The sequence below is a fragment of the Phyllobates terribilis genome, unplaced genomic scaffold, assembly GCF_046119375.1.
Source record: "Phyllobates terribilis strain yellow unplaced genomic scaffold, ASM4611937v1 Scaffold_13__5_contigs__length_258822181, whole genome shotgun sequence".
In the NCBI taxonomy this organism is placed as follows: domain Eukaryota; kingdom Metazoa; phylum Chordata; class Amphibia; order Anura; family Dendrobatidae; genus Phyllobates; species Phyllobates terribilis.
The window spans coordinates 196,499,208-196,523,212 of NW_027362773.1; the positions used below are offsets into that span (position 1 = coordinate 196,499,208).

At 34.3% G+C, this 24,005-nt stretch overlaps 1 protein-coding gene across 1 annotated transcript in view; it reads left to right on the forward strand.

Annotated features, from left to right (window-relative positions):
• Positions 1–24,005, forward strand: part of ADAMTS18 (ADAM metallopeptidase with thrombospondin type 1 motif 18) — a 206,695-nt gene that overhangs the window by 110,502 nt on the left and 72,188 nt on the right. Inside the window, exons 5-9 of the mRNA XM_073659152.1 lie at positions 13,625–13,815; positions 14,348–14,431; positions 17,759–17,918; positions 18,144–18,249; positions 21,228–21,365. Of these exons, the coding sequence (XP_073515253.1) occupies positions 13,625–13,815; positions 14,348–14,431; positions 17,759–17,918; positions 18,144–18,249; positions 21,228–21,365 (679 nt within the window). The remainder of the gene's footprint in view (positions 1–13,624; positions 13,816–14,347; positions 14,432–17,758; positions 17,919–18,143; positions 18,250–21,227; positions 21,366–24,005) is intronic.

Here is a 24,005-nt window from a genome sequence, read left to right on the forward strand (position 1 = left end):
TGCCATATAGACTATACTTATATACTACATTACTGCCATATAGACTATACTTATATACTACATTACCGCCATATAGACTATACTTATACACTGCATTACTGCCATATAGACTATACTTATATACTACATTACTGCCATATAGACTATACTTATATACTGCATTACTCCCATATAGATCATACTTATATACTACATTACCACCATATAGACTGTACTTATATACTACATTACTGCCATATAGACTGTACTTATACACAGCATTACTGCCATGTAGACTATACTTATATACTACATTACTGCCATATAGACTGTACTTATATACTACATTACTGCCATATAGATTATACTTATATACTACATTACTGCCATATAGACTATACTTATATACTACATTACTGCCATATAGATTATACTTATATACTACATTTCTGCCATATAGACTATACTTATATACTACATTACTGCCATATAGACTATACTTATATACTACATTACTGCCATATAGACAATACTTATATACTGCATTACTGCCATATAGACTATACTTATATACTACATTACTGCCATATAGACTATACTTATACACTGCATTACTGCCATATAGGCTATAATTATATACTGCATTACTGCCATATAGACTATACTTATATACTGCAATCATGACATATAGACTATACTTATATACTACATTACTGTCATATAGACTATACCTATATACTACATTACTGTCATATAGACTATACTTATATACTACATTACTGCCATATAAACTATACTTATATACTGCATTACTGCCATATAGGTCATACTTATATACTACATTACCGCCATATAGACTGTACTTATATACTGCATTACTGCCATATAGACTATACTTATATACTGCATTACTGCCATATAGACTATACTTATATACTACATTACTGTCATATAGACTATACTTATATACTACATTACTGCCATATAGACTATACTTATATACTACATTACTGCCATATAGACTATACTTATATAATACATTACTGCCATATAGACTATACTTATATACTACATTACTGCCATGTAGACTATACTTATATACTGCATTACTGCCATATAGACTATACTTATATACTACATTACTGCCATATAGACTATACTTATATACTACATTACTGCCATATAGACTATACTTATATACTGCATTACTGCCTTTAGACTATACTTATATACTACATTACTGCCATGTAGACTGTACTTATATACTGCATTACTGCCATATAGATTATACTTATATACTACATTACTGCCATATAGACTATACTTATATACTACATTACCGCCATATAGACTATACTTATATACTACATTACTGCCATATAGACTATACTTATATACTACATTACTGCCATATAGACTGTACTTATACACTGCATTACTGCCATATAGACTATACTTATATACTGCATTACTGCCATATAGACTATACTTATATACTACATTACTGCCATATAGACTATACTTATATACTGCATTACTGCCATATAGATTATACTTATATACTACATTACTGCCATATAGACTATACTTATATACTACATTACTGCCATATAGACTATACTTATATACTACATTACCGCCATATAGACTATACTTATACACTGCATTACTGCCATATAGACTATACTTATATACTACATTACTGCCATATAGACTATACTTATATACTGCATTACTCCCATATAGATCATACTTATATACTACATTACCACCATATTGACTGTACTTATATACTACATTACTGCCATATAGACTGTACTTATACACAGCATTACTGCCATGTAGACTATACTTATATACTGCATTACTGCCATATAGATGATACTTATATACTACATTACCGCCATATAGACTGTACTTATATACTACATTACTGCCATCTAGACTATACTTATATACTACATTACTGCCATATAGACTATACTTATATACTGCATTACTGCCATATAGACTATACTTATATACTAAATTACTGCCATATAGACTATACTTATATACTACATTACTGCCATATGGACTATACTTATATACTACATTGCTGCCATGTAGACTATACTTATATACTACATTACTGCCATATAGACTATACTTATATACTACATTACTGCCATATAGATTATATTTATATACTACATTACTGCCATATAGACTATACTTATATACTACATTACTGCCTTATAGACTATACTTATATACTACATTACTGCCATATAGACTATACTTATATACTACATTGCTGCCATGTAGACTATACTTATATACTACATTACTGCCATATAGATTATATTTATTTACTACATTACTGCCATATAGACTATACTTATATACTACATTACTGCCTTATAGACTATACTTATATACTGCATTACTGCCATATAGACTATACATATATACTACATTACTGCCATGTAGACTATATTTATATACTGCATTACTGCCATATAGACTATACTTATATACTACATTACTGCCATATAGACTATACTTATATACTACATTACTGCCATATAGATTATACTTATATACTACATTACTGCCATATAGACTATACTTATATACTACATTACTGCCATATAGATTATACTTATATACTACATTTCTGCCATATAGACTATACTTATATACTACATTACTGCCATATAGACTATACTTATATACTACATTACTGCCATATAGACAATACTTATATACTGCATTACTGCCATATAGACTATACTTATATACTACATTACTGCCATATAGACTATACTTATACACTGCATTACTGCCATATAGGCTATAATTATATACTGCATTACTGCCATATAGACTATACTTATATACTGCAATCATGACATATAGACTATACTTATATACTACATTACTGTCATATAGACTATACTTATATACTACATTACTGTCATATAGACTATACTTATATACTACATTACTGCCATATAGACTATACTTATATACTGCATTACTGCCATATAGGTCATACTTATATACTACATTACCGCCATATAGACTGTACTTATATACTGCATTACTGCCATATAGACTATACTTATATACTGCATTACTGCCATATAGACTATACTTATATACTACATTACTGTCATATAGACTATACTTATATACTACATTACTGCCATATAGACTATACTTATATACTACATTACTGCCATATAGACTGTACTTATACACAGCATTACTGCCATGTAGACTATACTTATATACTACATTACCGCCATATAGACTATACTTATATACTACATTACAGCCATATAGACTATACTTATATACTACATTACTGCCATATAGACTGTACTTATACACTGCATTACTGCCATATAGACTATACTTATATACTGCATTACTGCCATATAGACTATACTTATATACTACATTACTGCCATATAGACTATACTTATATAATACATTACTGCCATATAGACTATACTTATATACTACATTACTGCCATGTAGACTATACTTATATACTGCATTACTGCCATATAGACTATACTTATATACTACATTACTGCCATATAGACTATACTTATATACTACATTACTGCCATATAGACTATACTTATATACTGCATTACTGCCTTTAGACTATACTTATATACTACATTACTGCCATGTAGACTGTACTTATATACTGCATTACTGCCATATAGATTATACTTATATACTACATTACTGCCATATAGACTATACTTATATACTACATTAACGCCATATAGACTATACTTATATACTACATTACTGCCATATAGACTATACTTATATACTACATTACTGCCATATAGACTGTACTTATACACTGCATTACTGCCATATAGACTATACTTATATACTGCATTACTGCCATATAGACTATACTTATATACTACATTACTGCCATATAGACTATACTTATATACTGCATTACTGCCATATAGATTATACTTATATACTACATTACTGCCATATAGACTGTACTTATATACTCCATTACTGCCATATAGACTATACTTATATACTGCATTACTGCCATATAGACTGTACTTATATACTGCATTACTGTCATATAGACTATACTTATATACTACATTACTGCCATATAGACTATACTTATATACTACATTACCGCCATATAGACTATACTTATACACTGCATTACTGCCATATAGGCTATACTTATATACTGCATTACTGCCATATAGACTATACTTATATACTGCAATCATGACATATAGACTATACTTATATACTACATTACTGCCATATAGACTATACTTATATACTGCATTACTGCCATATAGACTATACTTATATACTACATTACTGCCATATAGACTATACTTATATACTGCATTACTCCCATATAGATCATACTTATATACTACATTACCACCATATAGACTGTACTTATATACTACATTACTGCCATATAGACTGTACTTATATACTGCATTACTGCCATATAGATGATACTTATATACTACATTACCGCCATATAGACTGTACTTATATACTACATTACTGCCATCTAGACTATACTTATATACTACATTACTGCCATATAGACTATACTTATACACTGCATTACTGCCATATAGACTATACTTATATACTACATTACTGCCATATAGACTGTACTTATATACTACATTACTGCCATCTAGACTATACTTATATACTACATTACTGCCATATAGACTGTACTTATATACTACATTACTGCCATCTAGACTATACTTATATACTACATTACTGCCATATAGACTATACTTATACACTGCATTACTGCCATATAGACTATACTTATATACTGCATTACTGCCATATAGACTATACTTATATACTACATTACTGCCATATAGACTATACTTATATAATACATTACTGCCATATAGACTATACTTATATACTACATTACTGCCATGTAGACTATACTTATATACTGCATTACTGCCATATAGACTATACTTATATACTACATTACTGCCATATAGACTATACTTATATACTACATTACTGCCATATAGACTATACTTATATACTGCATTACTGCCTTTAGACTATACTTATATACTACATTACTGCCATGTAGACTGTACTTATATACTGCATTACTGCCATATAGATTATACTTATATACTACATTACTGCCATATAGACTATACTTATATACTACATTAACGCCATATAGACTATACTTATATACTACATTACTGCCATATAGACTATACTTATATACTACATTACTGCCATATAGACTGTACTTATACACTGCATTACTGCCATATAGACTATACTTATATACTGCATTACTGCCATATAGACTATACTTATATACTACATTACTGCCATATAGACTATACTTATATACTGCATTACTGCCATATAGATTATACTTATATACTACATTACTGCCATATAGACTGTACTTATATACTCCATTACTGCCATATAGACTATACTTATATACTGCATTACTGCCATATAGACTGTACTTATATACTGCATTACTGTCATATAGACTATACTTATATACTACATTACTGCCATATAGACTATACTTATATACTACATTACCGCCATATAGACTATACTTATACACTGCATTACTGCCATATAGGCTATACTTATATACTGCATTACTGCCATATAGACTATACTTATATACTGCAATCATGACATATAGACTATACTTATATACTACATTACTGCCATATAGACTATACTTATATACTGCATTACTGCCATATAGACTATACTTATATACTACATTACTGCCATATAGACTATACTTATATACTGCATTACTCCCATATAGATCATACTTATATACTACATTACCACCATATAGACTGTACTTATATACTACATTACTGCCATATAGACTGTACTTATATACTGCATTACTGCCATATAGATGATACTTATATACTACATTACCGCCATATAGACTGTACTTATATACTACATTACTGCCATCTAGACTATACTTATATACTACATTACTGCCATATAGACTATACGTATACACTGCATTACTGCCATATAGACTATACTTATATACTACATTACTGCCATATAGACTGTACTTATATACTACATTACTGCCATCTAGACTATACTTATATACTACATTACCGCCATATAGACTGTACTTATATACTACATTACTGCCATCTAGACTATACTTATATACTACATTACTGCCATATAGACTATACTTATACACTGCATTACTGCCATATAGACTATACTTATATACTAAATTACTGCCATATAGACTATACTTATATACTACATTACTGCCATATGGACTATACTTATATACTACATTGCTGCCATGTAGACTATACTTATATACTACATTACTGCCATATAGACTATACTTATATACTACATTACTGCCATATAGATTATATTTATATACTACATTACTGCCATATAGACTATACTTATATACTACATTACTGCCTTATAGACTATACTTATATACTGCATTACTGCCATATAGACTATACTTATATACTACATTACTGCCATATAGATTATATTTATATACTACATTACTGCCTTATAGACTATACTTATATACTGCATTACTGCCATATAGACTATACTTATATACTACATTACTGCCATATAGACTATACTTATATACTACATTAATGCCTTATAGACTATACTTATATACTGCATTACTGCCATATAGACTATACTTATATACTACATTACTGCCATGTAGACTATATTTATATACTGCATTACTGCCATATAGACTATACTTATATACTACATTACTGCCATATAGACTATGCTTATATACTACATTACTGCCATATAGACTATACTTATATACTCCATTACTGCCTTTAGACTATACTTATATACTACATTACTGCCATATAGATTATACTTATATACTACATTACTGCCATATAGACTGTACTTATATACTCCATTACTGCCATATAGACTATACTTATATACTGCATTACTGCCATATAGACTGTACTTATATACTGCATTACTGTCATATAGACTATACTTATATACTACATTACTGCCATATAGACTATACTTATATACTACATTACCGCCATATAGACTATACTTATACACTGCATTACTGCCATATAGGCTATACTTATATACTGCATTACTGCCATATAGACTATACTTATATACTGCAATCATGACATATAGACTATACTTATATACTACATTACTGCCATATAGACTATACTTATATACTGCATTACTGCCATATAGACTATACTTATATACTACATTACTGCCATATAGACTATACTTATATACTGCATTACTCCCATATAGATCATACTTATATACTACATTACCACCATATAGACTGTACTTATATACTACATTACTGCCATATAGACTGTACTTATACACAGCATTACTGCCATGTAGACTATACTTATATACTGCATTACTGCCATATAGATGATACTTATATACTACATTACCGCCATATAGACTGTACTTATATACTACATTACTGCCATCTAGACTATACTTATATACTACATTACTGCCATATAGACTATACTTATACACTGCATTACTGCCATATAGACTATACTTATATACTAAATTACTGCCATATAGACTATACTTATATACTACATTACTGCCATATGGACTATACTTATATACTACATTGCTGCCATGTAGACTATACTTATATACTACATTACTGCCATATAGACTATACTTATATACTACATTACTGCCATATAGATTATATTTATATACTACATTACTGCCATATAGACTATACTTATATACTACATTACTGCCTTATAGACTATACTTATATACTGCATTACTGCCATATAGACTATACTTATATACTACATTACTGCCATATAGATTATATTTATATACTACATTACTGCCTTATAGACTATACTTATATACTGCATTACTGCCATATAGACTATACTTATATACTACATTACTGCCATATAGACTATACTTATATACTACATTAATGCCTTATAGACTATACTTATATACTGCATTACTGCCATATAGACTATACTTATATACTACATTACTGCCATGTAGACTATATTTATATACTGCATTACTGCCATATAGACTATACTTATATACTACATTACTGCCATATAGACTATGCTTATATACTACATTACTGCCATATAGACTATACTTATATACTCCATTACTGCCTTTAGACTATACTTATATACTACATTACTGCCATGTAGACTGTACTTATATACTGCATTACTGCCATATAGATTATACTTATATACTACATTACTGCCATATAGACTATACTTATATACTACATTAGCGCCATATAGACTATACTTATATACTGCAATCATGACATATAGACTATACTTATATACTACATTACTGTCTTATAGACTATACTTATATACTACATTACTGTCATATAGACTATACTTATACACTGCATTACTGCCATATAGACTATACTTATATACTACATTACTGCCATATAGACTATACTTATATACTACATTACTGCCATATAGACTATACTTATATACTACATTACTGCCATATAGACTATACTTATACACTGCATTACTGCCATATAGGCTATACTTATATACTGCATTACTGCCATATAGACTATACTTATATACTGCAATCATGACATATAGACTATACTTATATACTACATTGCTGCCATATAGACTATACTTATATACTGCATTACTGCCATATAGATCATACTTATATACTACATTACCGCCATATAGACTGTACTTATATACTACATTACTGCCATATAGACTGTACTTATACACAGCATTACTGCCATGTAGACTATACTTATATACTGCATTACTGCCATATAGATGATACTTATATACTACATTACCGCCATATAGACTGTACTTATATACTACATTACTGCCATCTAGACTATACTTATATACTACATTACTGCCATATAGACTATACTTATACACTGCATTACTGCCATATAGACTATACTTATATACTAAATTACTGCCATATAGACTATACTTATATACTACATTACTGCCATATAGACTATACTTATATACTACATTGCTGCCATGTAGACTATACTTTTATACTACATTACTGCCATATAGACTATACTTATATACTACATTACTGCCATATAGATTATATTTATATACTACATTACTGCCATATAGACTATACTTATATACTACATTACTGCCTTAAAGACTATACTTATATACTGCATTACTGCCATATAGACTATACTTATATACTACATTACTGCCATGTAGACTATATTTATATACTGCATTACTGCCATATAGACTATACTTATATACTACATTACTGCCATATAGACTATACTTATATACTACATTACTGCCATATAGACTATACTTATATACTCCATTACTGCCTTTAGACTATACTTATATACTACATTACTGCCATGTAGACTGTACTTATATACTGCATTACTGCCATATAGATTATACTTATATACTACATTACTGCCATATAGACTATACTTATATACTACATTACCGCCATATAGACTATACTTATATACTACATTACTGCCATATAGACTATACTTATATACTACATTACTGCCATATAGACTATAATTATGCACTGCATTACTGCCATACAGACTATACTTATATACTGCATTACTGCCATATAGACTATACTTATATACTACATTACTGCCATATAGACTATACTTATATACTACATTACTGCCATATAGACTATACTTATATACTACATTACTGCCATATAGACTGTACTTATACACTGCATTACTGCCATATAGACTATACTTATATACTGCATTACTGCCATATAGACTATACTTATATACTACATTACTGCCATATAGACTATACTTATATACTACATTACTGCCATATAGACTATACTTATACACTGCATTACTGCCATATAGGCTATACTTATAAACTGCATTACTGCCATATAGACTATACTTATATACTGCAATCATGACATATAGACTATACTTATATACTACATTACTGTCATATAGACTATACTTATATACTACATTACTGTCATATAGACTATACTTATATACTACATTACTGCCATATAGACTATACTTATATACTGCATTACTGCCATATAGGTCATACTTATATACTACATTAGCGCCATATAGACTGTACTTATATACTACATTACTGCCATATAGACTGTACTTATACACTGCATTACTGCCATATAGACTATACTTATATACTACATTACTGCCATATAGACTATACTTATATACTGCATTACTGCCATATAGACTGTACTTATATACTGCATTACTGTCATATAGACTATATTTATATACTGCATTACTGCCATATAGACTATACTTATATACTACATTACTGCCATATAGACTATACTTATATACTATATTACTGCCATATAGACTATATTTATATACTATATTACTGCCTTATAGACTGTACTTATATACTGCATTACTGCCATATAGACTATACTTATATTCTGCATTACTGCCATATATACTATACTTATATACTATATTACTGCCATATAGACTATACTTATATACTATATTACTGCCATATAGACTATACTTATATACTACATTACTGTATGGCAGTAATGCAATATATACGTATAGTCTATATGGCAGTAATATAGTATATAAGTATAGTCTATATGGCAGTAATAATTTATATGAGTATAGTCTATATGGTAATAATGCGGTATATAAGTACAGTCTATGTGGCAGTAATATAGTAATATAGAGTATACTTATATACTGCATTACTGCCATATAGACTATACTTATATACTACATTACCGCCATATAGACTATACTTATATACTATATTACTGCCATACAGACTATACTTATATACTACATTACTGCCATATAGACTATACTTATATACTGCACTACTGCCATATAGACTATACTTATATACTGCATTACTGCCATATAGACTATACTTATATACTACATTACCGCCATATAGACTATACTTATATACTATATTACTGCCATGCAGACTATACTTATATCCTACATTACTGCCATATAGACTATACTTATATACTGCATTACTGCCATACAGTAATGTAGTATATAAGTATAGTCTATATGGCAGTAATGCAGTATATAAGTATAGTCTATATGGCAGTAATGTAGTATTTAAGTACAGTCTATGTGGCAGTAATATAGAGTATACTTATATACTACATTACTGCCATATAGACTATATTTAAATACTATATTACTGCCTTATAGACTATACTTATATACTGCATTACTGCCTATAGACTATACTTATATAATGCATTACTGCCTATAGACTATACTTATATACTACATTACTGTCATATAGACCATACTTATATACTACATTACTGCCATATAGACTATACTTATATACTACATTACTGCCATATAAACTATACTCATATACTACATTACTGTCATATAGACTGTACTTATATACTACATTACTGCCATATAGACTATACTTATATACTGCCACATATACGATACTTATATACTATATTACTGCCATATAGACTATACTTATATGCCGCATTACTGTCATATAGACTGTACTTATATACTATATTACTGCCATATAGACTATACTTATATACTACATTACTGTATGGCAGTAATGCAGTATATAAGTATAGTCTATATGGCGGTAATATAGTATATAAGTATAGTCTATATGGCAGTAATAATTTATATGAGTATAGTCTATATGGTAATAATGCAGTATATAAGTACAGTCTATGTGGCAGTAATATAGTAATATAGAGTTTACTTATATACTACATTACTGCCATATAGACTATATTTATATACTATATTACTGCCTTGTAGACTATACTTATATACTACATTACTGCCATATAGACTATACTTATATACTGCATTACTGCCTATAGACTATACTTATAATTTGCATTACTGTCATGTAAACTATACTTGTATACTGCATTACTGCCATATAGACTGTACTTATATACTGCATTACTGCCACATAAACAATACAGTAGCTTGCAAAAGTATTCAACCCGCCTCTCCCCCTTGCTTGTCTAAAAATTTCTGGTGGAAGCAATTACCTTCATAAGTCACATGCTTAGTGACAGCACGTCCACCCGTGCACAATCTAAGTGTCACTTGGTCTGTCAGTATATACACTTTACGTTTTCTGAAAGGCCACAGAATCTGCAACACCATTAGGCAAGATGCACCACCATGAAGACCAAAGAGATCTCCAAACAAGTCAGCGACAAAGTTGTTGAGAAGTACAAGTCAGGGTTCGGTTATAAAAAAATTCCAATTTCTGATGATCCCCAGGAGCACCATCAAATCCATTATCATCAAATGGAAGAACATGATATTAGAAGAAACTTGCCAAGACAGGGCTGGCCACCAAAACACTCAGCCTGGGCAAAGAGGGCATTAATCAGAGTAGCAGCACAGAGATCAAAAGTAACCCTGAAGGAGCTGCAGAGTTCCCTAGCAGAGACTGGAGTATCTGTCCATATGACCACAATAAGCCATATTCCATAAAGATGGCCTTTATGGAAGAGTGGGCAGAAAAAAGCCTTTACATAAACACAAAAACTGTAAGGCTTGTTTTGAGCTTGCCAAAATACATGTAGGAGGCTCCTCAAATGTATGGAGGAAGGTGCTGTGGTCAGTTGAAATCAAAATTGAACTTTTTGGTTACCAAGGTAAACTCAATGTCTGATGCCAAACTAACACATCTCATCATCCCAAGAACACCATCCCCACAGTGAAACATGGTGGTGGCAGCATCATACATGTACAGATGTTTTTAGGCAGCAGGGACAGGGAAAATAGTCTGAGTCAAGGGGAAGATGGAAGTTGTGAAATACAGGGATATTCTTGAGCAAAACCTGTTTCAGTCTGTCAGTGATTTAAGACTGGGATGGAGGTTCACCTCCAACAAGACAATGACCCAAAGCATACTGCTAAAGCAACACTCGAATGGTTTAAGGGGAAACATGTAAATGTTTTGGAGTGGCCTAGTCAAAGCCCAAACCTTTATTCAATTGAGAATCTGTGGTCAGACGTGAAGATTGCTGTTTACCAGACGAAACCATTTAACTTGAAGGAGTCGGAGCAGTTTTGCCTTGAGGAATGGGCAAAAATCCAAGTGGCAAAATGTGAAAAGCTCATAGAGACTTATCCAAAGCAACTTGTAGCTGTAATTGCTGAAAATGGAGGCTCTACAAAGTACTGACTTTAGGGAGGTGTATAGTTATACACACTGAAGTTTTCAGTTATTTTGTCCTATTTGTTGTTTGCTTCACAATAAAAAGAAAACCAAATGTTCCCAGTTGTAGGCATGTTCTTTATATGAACTGATGGAAACCCTAAAAAAAACAGTGAAATTCCAGGTTGGGAGGGAACAAAACACAAAAAGTGCCAAGAGGGGGGTGGGATACTTTCACAAGCCATTGTATCTATCTATCTATCTATCTGGAACAAGATGTATAACAAGGTTAAACATGTGTTAATTTCTAGATCTAAACAGAAGCCATACCAAATTAAAGCCAGATGATTATGTCCATCTATCTCGATCTAAACGTTCTGCAATAAAATCTGAGCACAGTGGGAGTTTGGTTGTTGAAACCCTTGTAGTTGCTGATAAAAAAATGGTGGAGAAACATGGCAAGGAAGGGGTGACCACCTACATACTGACAGTGATGAACATGGTGAGCCAATAGCTTTTTGAATTTCTTACTTTGTTACCAAGTGACTGTGTGACCTTCCTGGTTTCCTAATAATTATTTTATTTTCTTAATGATGGTTTTGTAATCTGCTATATTTTTTATTAATTATGCACTTATTATACCAGAAACCAGTTCATACACTGACTTCCTGGTGGGCTTTGGACCCAGTATCCAATCAGAGGAGGCAGAACTGCAGAGAGGAAGGAAAGAACAGCAGCTTAAACCAATCATAACACAGGAGGCGTGTCTTAGACTTCTATAAATGTTGTAGTTAAGTTATAGCCACAACTTGGCTCTTTAAAAGCTGCTCCAAAAACACCTAAGACCAAGATCTAGGCAAAATAAATAGTAGACAAGCATCACCTATAGACCCCAAATTTTTAAGTTCACAGCTGAACAATTCCTTTAACAGATTTTATCATTTAAATGTATCATTCTATGAATTATAATAGTAGGGATTTATATAAAGGCAGAGAATGTCCCAATAACTATAATTTTTCTTCTGTCTATTTAGGTATCTAGTCTATTTAAGGATGGGACCATTGGAAGTGACATTAATATTGTTGTTGTGAGTCTACTTCTTTTGGAAGAGGAACCAGTAAGTTTTTCCGGGTTCGTGATCCGGATACAGTATATCACATCACCCAAATTTTTTGACTTTTTGAGAGTGAGAGTACATCTGAATAAGAGGGCTATAAATACAAGTGGGGTAGTAAATGCATGGTGGCATGTAAGTTGACATTCTGGCCAGGGCATACGACCACTTTCCTTTCTTCCTCCTCACGAGAAAGTCCCTTGACTATCTTGGGGTTCACTCCAATGCAACTGAGGTTAATTGATACCCTCAAATGGAATAATAGAGGGAGTAACATTTCTTAAATTGATAGTAGTCATATCTATGGTGAGGACATAACTTTATACCCCCTTTCCGTGAACCATAGCATTTTCATTTATTGATTATGGGGCTTTGCGATGTCTTATTTTTTGTGCCCTGAACTGACGTTTTTACTGATACCATTTTGGGGTAGATACGATGTTTTGATACCCTCTTATTGTATTTTATTGCAATGCTACCAAAAAAACACAATTCTGATGTTTTTAATTTTTTTTCTTTACGCTGTGTACCGATCAGATTAATTTATTTTAGATTTTTATAGATTTAACATTTCTGAATTCTGTGATATCAAATATGTGTCTATATACTGTATATTTTTTAATTGTTTTATTTTGAATGGGGCAAAGAGGAGTGACTTGAACTTTTATTTATATATATATATTTTTTCAGATTTAAAAACTTTTTTTTCCACATTTAACTGTATTTAATAGTCCCCTTAGGGGACTTGAAGCTGCGATCGTCTGATTGCTTATGATATACATAGCGGTGCATCAGCACTGCTATGTATAGCAGAAGTCACGATCACCCGTGAACACCGGCCACGGGCCGGCTTACACAGGAGGATCGTAGTGTCAGGCTCGTAATGAAGACCCCTATAGTGACAGGCACGGGGGTCTTCAGCAGAAGCTTTGTAGTCATTACAACCTGTTGGCACCCCATGGTCACGCCATGGGCGCGCCGATAGGAGCGAGGAATGATGCGCACCTCTGTCGGCGAGTGTTAAATGACGGTGTCAGAGATTGACAACGGCATTTAACAGGTTAACAGACGCAGGTGGAGCACACTGTTAAAGGCACATGATGATTGATTAAATCAGCTGTCTGGTGTGGGTGATGCTTAAAAGAGAAGTGTCATGACTCCAAATTCATTAAAAAGTGCACTCCTCTTAATGAATCTGGCACATCTTACTTCAGTGTGCCTTTATCAAAACTGGCTTACAAGGCTTAAAGAAGATCCTTCACTGGATTTTTTTTAATTTAATTTAATTTTTTATTTATTAATTTAAAACTGATTACTTCCTCAAATTGCTGCTGTTCCACTGATTCTGGAACAGGTTTTCTTTTTCTTCTGTGCCCCTCTGTTCCAAAGTTATGCCTCTCGATAATATTGTTGCAAATATCCCCTTTAAATAACTGGGCGTGTACCACAAAATTTCTCTGTGGGCATGTGTTTTGATTGGCCAGCATCAGAGGAGAAAAAGCACACACCCACAAGGAATTCTGTGGTACATGCCCAGTTGCTTAAAAGGAGAATTTTCACCATAATTATTAAGGTGCACAACTTTGGAAGGGTGGGACTGTCACTCCAGGTGTGGGAAAGACTTAGTGCAACACAGAGGGAAGAGGGAAAGGGAGCCCAGACACACTGGGCAAGGGGGAAGTGGAGAACTCCTAGTCTGGTCTAGTGTCACCCTTTCTCAACTACAGTCCCTATATTGCCTCTTCAGCAATCACCGCATGCGTGCCTCGCCCTGTCTTTCCCTGGCGTATGGCTAAGGCTAGGGATGGGAGGAGATGAGCACTAGTCGATCTCCAATAAACTCTATAGACAACAAGGGTAGACAAACAAGGGGAGAATACTTAGCTTTAGACGACTCCATACAAATGCGAACTCAGCCTCAAGCTCCAGAGAAGACGAAGTATTGCTCTTGCTAAAGCCTTCACAAGTAGAAATGAATATAGCCGGCACCTCCCTCTCAGACACACCAGATATATATACACCCAGGCCAGGGAGCTAATTACCAGAGGGAGGTAGCTGATAGGTCCTAGAGACAGCCTCTCATCTAAGAAGTTGTCTGTTATGCCAAACATAGGGATCTCCTGCCACCAACTGCCACCTCTGATACACCCGTGACAGGGACACAGAAACACAGAAGAAAAAGAAAAACTGTTCTAGAATCAGTGGAGCAGAAATTGGAGGAGGTGCTCAGTTTAAGTAAAATAATCCAGGTGAAAGACTTAAAGAGGACCTTTCTTTGTCCGGAATTCATCTCACTCATGATAATTGATTTTTTGGATTAATTAATCCATAAGGGAAAAGGCATAATCACGTAAAAGTGACGCTAATCTGGTGCATCCTACTTGTCTGTCCTTCTGCAGTAACATTCCTAACTATAAAATTTGATTGCTGCAGACAATCACTGACCTCAGTGGTACATCACCACATCACCACATTGTCACGCACAATGTGGGAAAGACTAAGTGCAACACGAAGGGATGAGGGGAAGGAAGCCCAGTCACAAGGGAAAGGAGGAGTGGAGACCCCTAGGCTAATCTAATAACACCCTGCCTCCCCTACCGTTCCTATATTGGTTCCACTCCAATCGCCGAGCAGGAAACCTAAGCCCTGTATATCCCTAGATCTAGACCCTGGATAAGGAGGGGGGGTGAGCACTGGTCAGTCCCCACTATAAACTAAAGACAACAAGGGAGACAAACAAAGGGGGAAAACTTAGCTTGAGCAGACACCAGAGAGATAACACCAAACGCCCTCCAAGGGCACCAGAGAGTAAGCGAGCCGACTGCTATATCTCCAAGCCTTCACAAGGGAAAATGTGAATATCACCGGTGACTCCCTGCAGCAGACTGACAGTTTATAAGCACCCAGACCAGGATGTGTCAGTCAAAGCAGGAAAGAGGTTGCCGCTGGGTCCAAAACTGAGTAGGATTTAAGAAGATGTCTGCAATGCCAAACGCAGTGACCTTCTGCAGCCAGATGCAGAGCGACTGCCTATCACATCTGACACACCCGTGACAAGTAGTTAGGGATGGCATCATTACAGGACTGATTGGCAGAAGGCCCAGTGTGGTGGTAAAGTAACAGCAGGGTATTTAAGAGGTATGTGATGTTTTTCATTATTTTATGTAATCCCTCCCCCTTGGCTCAATTTTTGAATGTCTAAAAAAATCTTTTACATTTTTTCCAAAATATATAATAACAAGACACTGATTGTTGAATCAACCACTAGTAATTAGAACTTCTTGTCTACATTAATACGATTAATGAACCCTTTCCACCTTATGTTTTCAGGCGGGGCTAAAGATCACTCACCATGCCGATCAATCCTTAAATAATTTCTGTCAATGGCAATCTGCTCTTCTAGGAAAGAATGGAAAAAGACACGATCACGCCATTTTGTTGACAGGATTGGATATCTGCTCTTGGAAAAATGAACCTTGTGATACTTTAGGTGAATATTCCATAATGAATCCAGAAGAATTCTAAAATATTGACTTAGACTTAGTTCTGTTCTCCTTTTAATTAAAGTTTTAGTTTAGTTTCCACAGTTTTTTTTAATTAATGTTATAACATTTCCTTAAATTCTGGCAGTACTTTGTATATTTTATGACATGATGATGTAATCATTTTTGCAGATAGATTGATCAGGATTATGTATTTTTATTTGTTTTATCAGGTTTTGCACCAATTAATGGCATGTGCAGCAAATATCGCAGTTGTACCATTAACGAAGACACAGGTTTAGGCCTGGCATTTACTATTGCTCATGAGTCTGGTCACAAGTAAGTACATTACTCATTCATAACTTATTGTGCATGCATATATATATATATTCAGTGCAAGACTGAAGACCATTGAACCCACCAGAGGATTTGATTCTGAGGGCCCACTTTTCTCCCCCACTCAAAAGCCCCGTAGCAGCTGCAAGGTTTGCACTATGAACTTTCCTTAAGGAGAAGCCACGGCCCACCAGAGGATTCTCCGGTTCTCTGGTGGGCCAGTCCAACCCTGTATATACAGTGGGTACGGAAAGTATTCAGACCCCTTTAATTTTTTCACTCTTTGTTTCATTGCAGCCATTTGGTAAATTCTAAAAAGTTCTTTTTTTTTCTCATTAAAGTACACTCTGCACCCCATCTTGACTATAAAAAAAACAGAAATGTAGAAATTTTTGCAAATTTTTAAAAAAAGAAAAACTGAAATATCACATGGTCATAAGTATTCAGACCCTTTGATCAGACACTCATATTTAAGTCACATGCTGTCCATTTCCTTGTGATCCTCCTTGAGATGGTTCTACTCCTTCATTGGAGTCCAGCTGCGTTTAATTAAACTTATAGGACTTGATTTGGAAAGGCACACACCTGTCTATATAAGACCTCACATCTCACAGTGTATGTCAGACCAAATGAGAATCATGAGCTCAAAGGAACTGCCCAAGGAGCTCAGAGACAGAATTGTGGCAAGGCACAGATCTGGCCAAGGTTACAAAAGAATTTCTGCATTACTCAAGGTTCCTAATAGCACAGTGGCATCCATAATCCTTAAATAGAAGAAGTTTGGGACCATCAGAAGTCTTCCTAGACCTGGCCATCCAGTCAAACTGAGCAATCGTGGGAGAAGAGCCTTGGTGAGAGAGGTAGAGAAGAACCCCAAGATCACTGTGGCTGAGCTCCAGAGTTGCAGTAGGGAGATGGGAGAAAGTTCCACAAAGTCAACTATCACTGCAGCCCTCCACCATTCGGGCCTTTATGGCAGAGTGGCCCAACGGAAGCCTCTCCTCAGTGCCAACCATATGAAAGCCGGCATAGAGTTTGCTCAAAAACACATGAAGGACTCCCAGACTATGAGAAATAAGATTCTCTGGTCTGATGAGATGAAGATAGAACTTTTTGGTGATAATTCTAAGCGGTATGTGTGGAGAAAACCAGGCACTGCTCATCACCTGCCCAATACAATCCCAACAGTGAAACATGGTGGTGGCAGCATCATGCATGATATGGGGGTGTTTTTCAGGTGCAGGGACAGGACGACTGGTTGCAATTGAAGGAAACATGAATGCGGCCAAGTACAGAGATATCCTAGATGAAAACCTCTTCCAGAGTGCTCTGGACCTCAGACTTGGTCGAAGGTTCACCTTCCAACAAGACAATGACCCTAAGCACACAGCTAAAATAACAAAGGAGTGGCTTCAGTACAACTCTGTGACCATTCTTGACTGGCCCAGCCGGAGCCCTGACCTAAACCCAATTGAACATCTCTGGAGAGACCTGAAAATGGCTGTCCACCAACGTTCACCAGCCAACCTGACGGAACTGGAGAGGATCTGCAAGGAGGAATGGCAGAGGATCCCCAAATTCAGATGTGAAAAACTTGTTGCATCATTCCCAAGAAGACTCATGGCTGTACTAGCTCAAAAGAGTGCTTCTACTCAATACTGAGCAAAGGGTGTGAATACTTATGACCATGTGATATTTCAGTTTTTCTTTTTTAATACATTTTTGCAAAAATTTCTACATTTCTGGTTTTTTTTTAGTCAAGATGGGGTGCAGAGTGTACTTTAATGAGAAAAAAATGAACTTTTTAGAATTTACCAAATGACTGCAATGAAGCAAAGAGTGAAAAATTTAAAGGGGTCTGAATACTTTCCGTACCCACTGTATATAATGTAAAGTGCTGCGGAATATGTTGGCGCTAAAGAAATAAAAATTATTATTATTATTATATATATACTGTACATGAGATTGACAACTGTGTGTTAACATTCTCTTAGTCAAATGGGTGTTTCCCCATCCTTAAATTACCCACCTTTACTATCATCTAGATTTAAAGAATAACTAAACTTTTTTTGTCATTTTCTCCAGCATGGAAAGTTATGAAACTTTTAGAATCAATTAGAGGATTTTTCTTCATTACTTTGACAAAAATTGCAAGCAAGTGGCTTTCAAAACCGTGCTTTTCCCCTGTTTATTTTTTTTCCTTCTTCTGCATTGATTTTGGAGTACAGATGATAGCAGTGATGGGTCAGCTCATCTCCTGTGTCTCATTAACTCTGGGGATAAGCTGCTGCAGGAGATTGTTCTGATAGGTAGAATAGTCAGAGACAGTGTCAGACTGGGTTGGCAAAGGTCCACCAGTAACATTGATTTTTGGAGTCCACTGTTCAGCTACATGCAAAAATAACCTGATTCTAGTACACAAATTTACTTTGGTTTCTATGTAATATTAATTTGGCTAGCTTGTTTAATGAATGATTAGATTTTACCTTTTTCTGCACTTAGTGAATCAAGTGTAATAGCCATACTCATTAGCACTCCTTCATAGGGGCGGCCTACCGGAGGATTCCCCTATTCTGTTGGACAGTCCGGACCTTCTCAGAGGAGAAGACAGGAGCCATCATCTGTACTCCAAATGAGGACGTTCTGATATCAATGCAGTTGAAGACAGGGGAATAGACTGGGATTTGAAAGCCACTTATATCCATTTTTTTTTTGCAGGAATAAAGACAAATTCCTTAAAAAAGTCATTTACAAAGTTGCATAACTTTTCATGCTTGACAAAATTATTAAAATAAAAAATAAAATAAAAGTTTAGTTACTCTTTAAGGGGATACCAAATACATTATTTAATTTACCGATTGTCATTTTCCTATATCTGTGCACACTATTGCTTAGTGAATATTTGAAAATGTAATTTTAATATTCAATACATACAGTAATTAATTCATTATATACTTAATATTATCACTTTTTTTTATTAGTTTTGGAATGGTTCATGATGGGGAAGGAAATCCTTGCAGAAAGGCTGAGGGTAACATCATGTCTCCCACTTTGTCTGGAAACAATGGTGTGTTTTCCTGGTCAGCCTGCAGTAGACAGTACCTGAAGGAGTTCCTCAGGTGAGGATGACTGAATGACTGACAAAAGCTGCCTGGATATTTTTTTCAATTAGTCTGTTGAGTTTCTGAGATTTGCATGTGATAATGAAGCTCTAAAGAATTCCAGTAGGATTTTAACTTGCAACTTTATTAGTCCCTATATCTATCGATTCTGTCAAAGTTGGTCCCAAGCCTGCATCGTGTTACCGCTGAAGAAGATCAAACCAGATGGTCTTCTTGTTTTCTGAAAGTTGAACAATTCTGAAAAAAATGACCTTTTGTTTCCATCTCCAGGTGTTGCTTTTAACTAACACCTTCCATTTTCCTCCTGTTTCCTGTTAACGACTTAGCAGAATTTCTGAGCATGTTGGAACATCTTGGAAGACTGGACTCTTCTGTACATGTTGGGATGAATCTAAAAAATTCCCATGACCCATAGAACCATATGTTCTCATTCCTTGTAAAGTTCCCGGCCAAAGAATGACATGATGCATCTGGTGTTACCTAAAAATGAGCTCCAGTTGGATTATCAGCTTCATAGTGATAATTTCTTCCCTTTCTTTTGTTCTCGACTCCATTTTGCTATTGTCCGATTTGGACAAACCCTTTTTGTAAGTAAAGTCCTACAAGGATAAGCTGATCACATGGTACCCTACTTCTGAGACCCACAGTGATCAGCTGTAAAAAGTTAGGGAACCTGGAAGAAAGTTTCAACATTGCTACAGCGCCACCACAGGAGAAATTAAGCATTACGCAGTTTAGTCAATGGGTTGGCCATATAATGTAAGGATGTCTCAGGTTCTGGGAAGGGTTTTGAACAGGTGAAATAGGACAACTGGAATCTGATTGGTATTTGCTCTTGTTTTTTAATTTCATAGACCCATGGGTATGAGACTTGTATTTAAGGGGGCTTAAGGGGAACATGTCAAATTAAAAATACAGATTGCATTATTTAGTCCAGGAGGAGCTGTGAAGATTGATGTATAATTTTGTGATAAAAGGCTCAGTAGAACTTTAATTTCATTGATCAAAATCTCTGCACATTGTAAACTTAGGAGTCCAGTGGGCGGTCCTACTCATATATAATAAGCAGAGAATTAGTTTGATAAAATACAATTTATACTGAATTTTTTAACACAAAATTAAGGATCAATCTACTCCGCTCCTTCTGCTCTATAACTTGCTGCCTACAGATTGGAATTAATTTTCAGTGGGACAGGTTCCCTTTAAATTATTAGCAAAACTTATCATTATTGGTGTCAAAGGCATTTACATTAATGAGAAGCAAAGCCCACTTGGGGGGCTCCACTTGGGTCATAATGGCATGTCACAAGTTAATTAAGAATTAAAACTCCCTTTTATGTTCCATATAATAGTATTATTTTAAGTTATTAGACCAAAAAGATCATAAATGGAATATTTCAATTTTAATGGATGTAGTTGGTAAAAACAAAATGAGCATATACCCTGTAGTAAAGTAAAAAAGTAATTAGTAATTGTACATGTAAATAACATACGGTACTTAGTTAACCCTATTGTGATAAAAAAGTGTAAAAGTCATCCCATCCTGGAAAGGTATACCCAGTTGGGATCATCCTATCTCCGGTACTAAAACCTTACCGTGTGTCAGCCGACCTCAATGCAGGGGAGAGGAGGACATGGACCGAACTGTTAAGACACTTTCCAATAGGAAATTATATAGATGTAATGTCTAGCCAAAAGAAGGAATCCACACCCCTTTTTGTATAAAGTGCAAGAAACTACAACAAAACCAAAGAAATGAGCTGGAGCATAAATGCTCTGGCTCATTTCTTTGGTTTTGGATTTAGCTTGGTTAGGCAACTGGAAACCTCCATGAACTGCTAAAACAGGGAGTGCCTAGTTTCTTCCTAATATTATGGCTACAGTTGTATGGAGCAAAAGCCGAGCACTTACACTAAAGGCGATATGGAACAGGCTGAGTATGCTCACTCTATGTTTTTTGTACCTACCATAGATTTGGAGTTGGGACATATGCTTGTCCTTTAACGAGTAACTTTCACTAGATTTTGTAATTTTAACGGAGTACCTCCTCAAATTTTTGCTTCTCTACTGATTCTGGAACAGTTTTTTTTTTTCAGTGCCCCTCCATTCCAAAGTTATGCCCCTTGGAAATAATGATGCATATTTTCCAGTCAACAAACTGGGCGTGCACCACAGAACTTATCTGTGACAGTTTGCTATTCTTTCTCTGACACTGGCCAATCAGAATTCGGCCACACCTACAGAGAAGTATTGTGGTACACGCCCAGTTTGTCGAAGGGAAAATTTGTACCATTATTTCTGAGGGGCATAACTTTGTAACGAAGAGGTACAGGAGAAAAGAAAAACTGTTCCAGAATCAGTCAACAAGATGCAATTGGAGAAGGTACTCAGTTTAAATTAAAAAAATTTTGTGAAATTTCCTCTTTAAATATCTCCTCCTCATTTGGACATACTGTACAGTTCTATAGATCATTGGGTTTCATGATCATCAGACCCCAAGTGACCCTGTAGATGACTGATAAATAGTAATGGCTGGAATACTAGTAATAGCTTTAAGAACATACTTGGCCATGTTCACATTTTTGAACAAATTATAATATAAAATATCATATTCTCTGTATATTTCTGACATTTTCC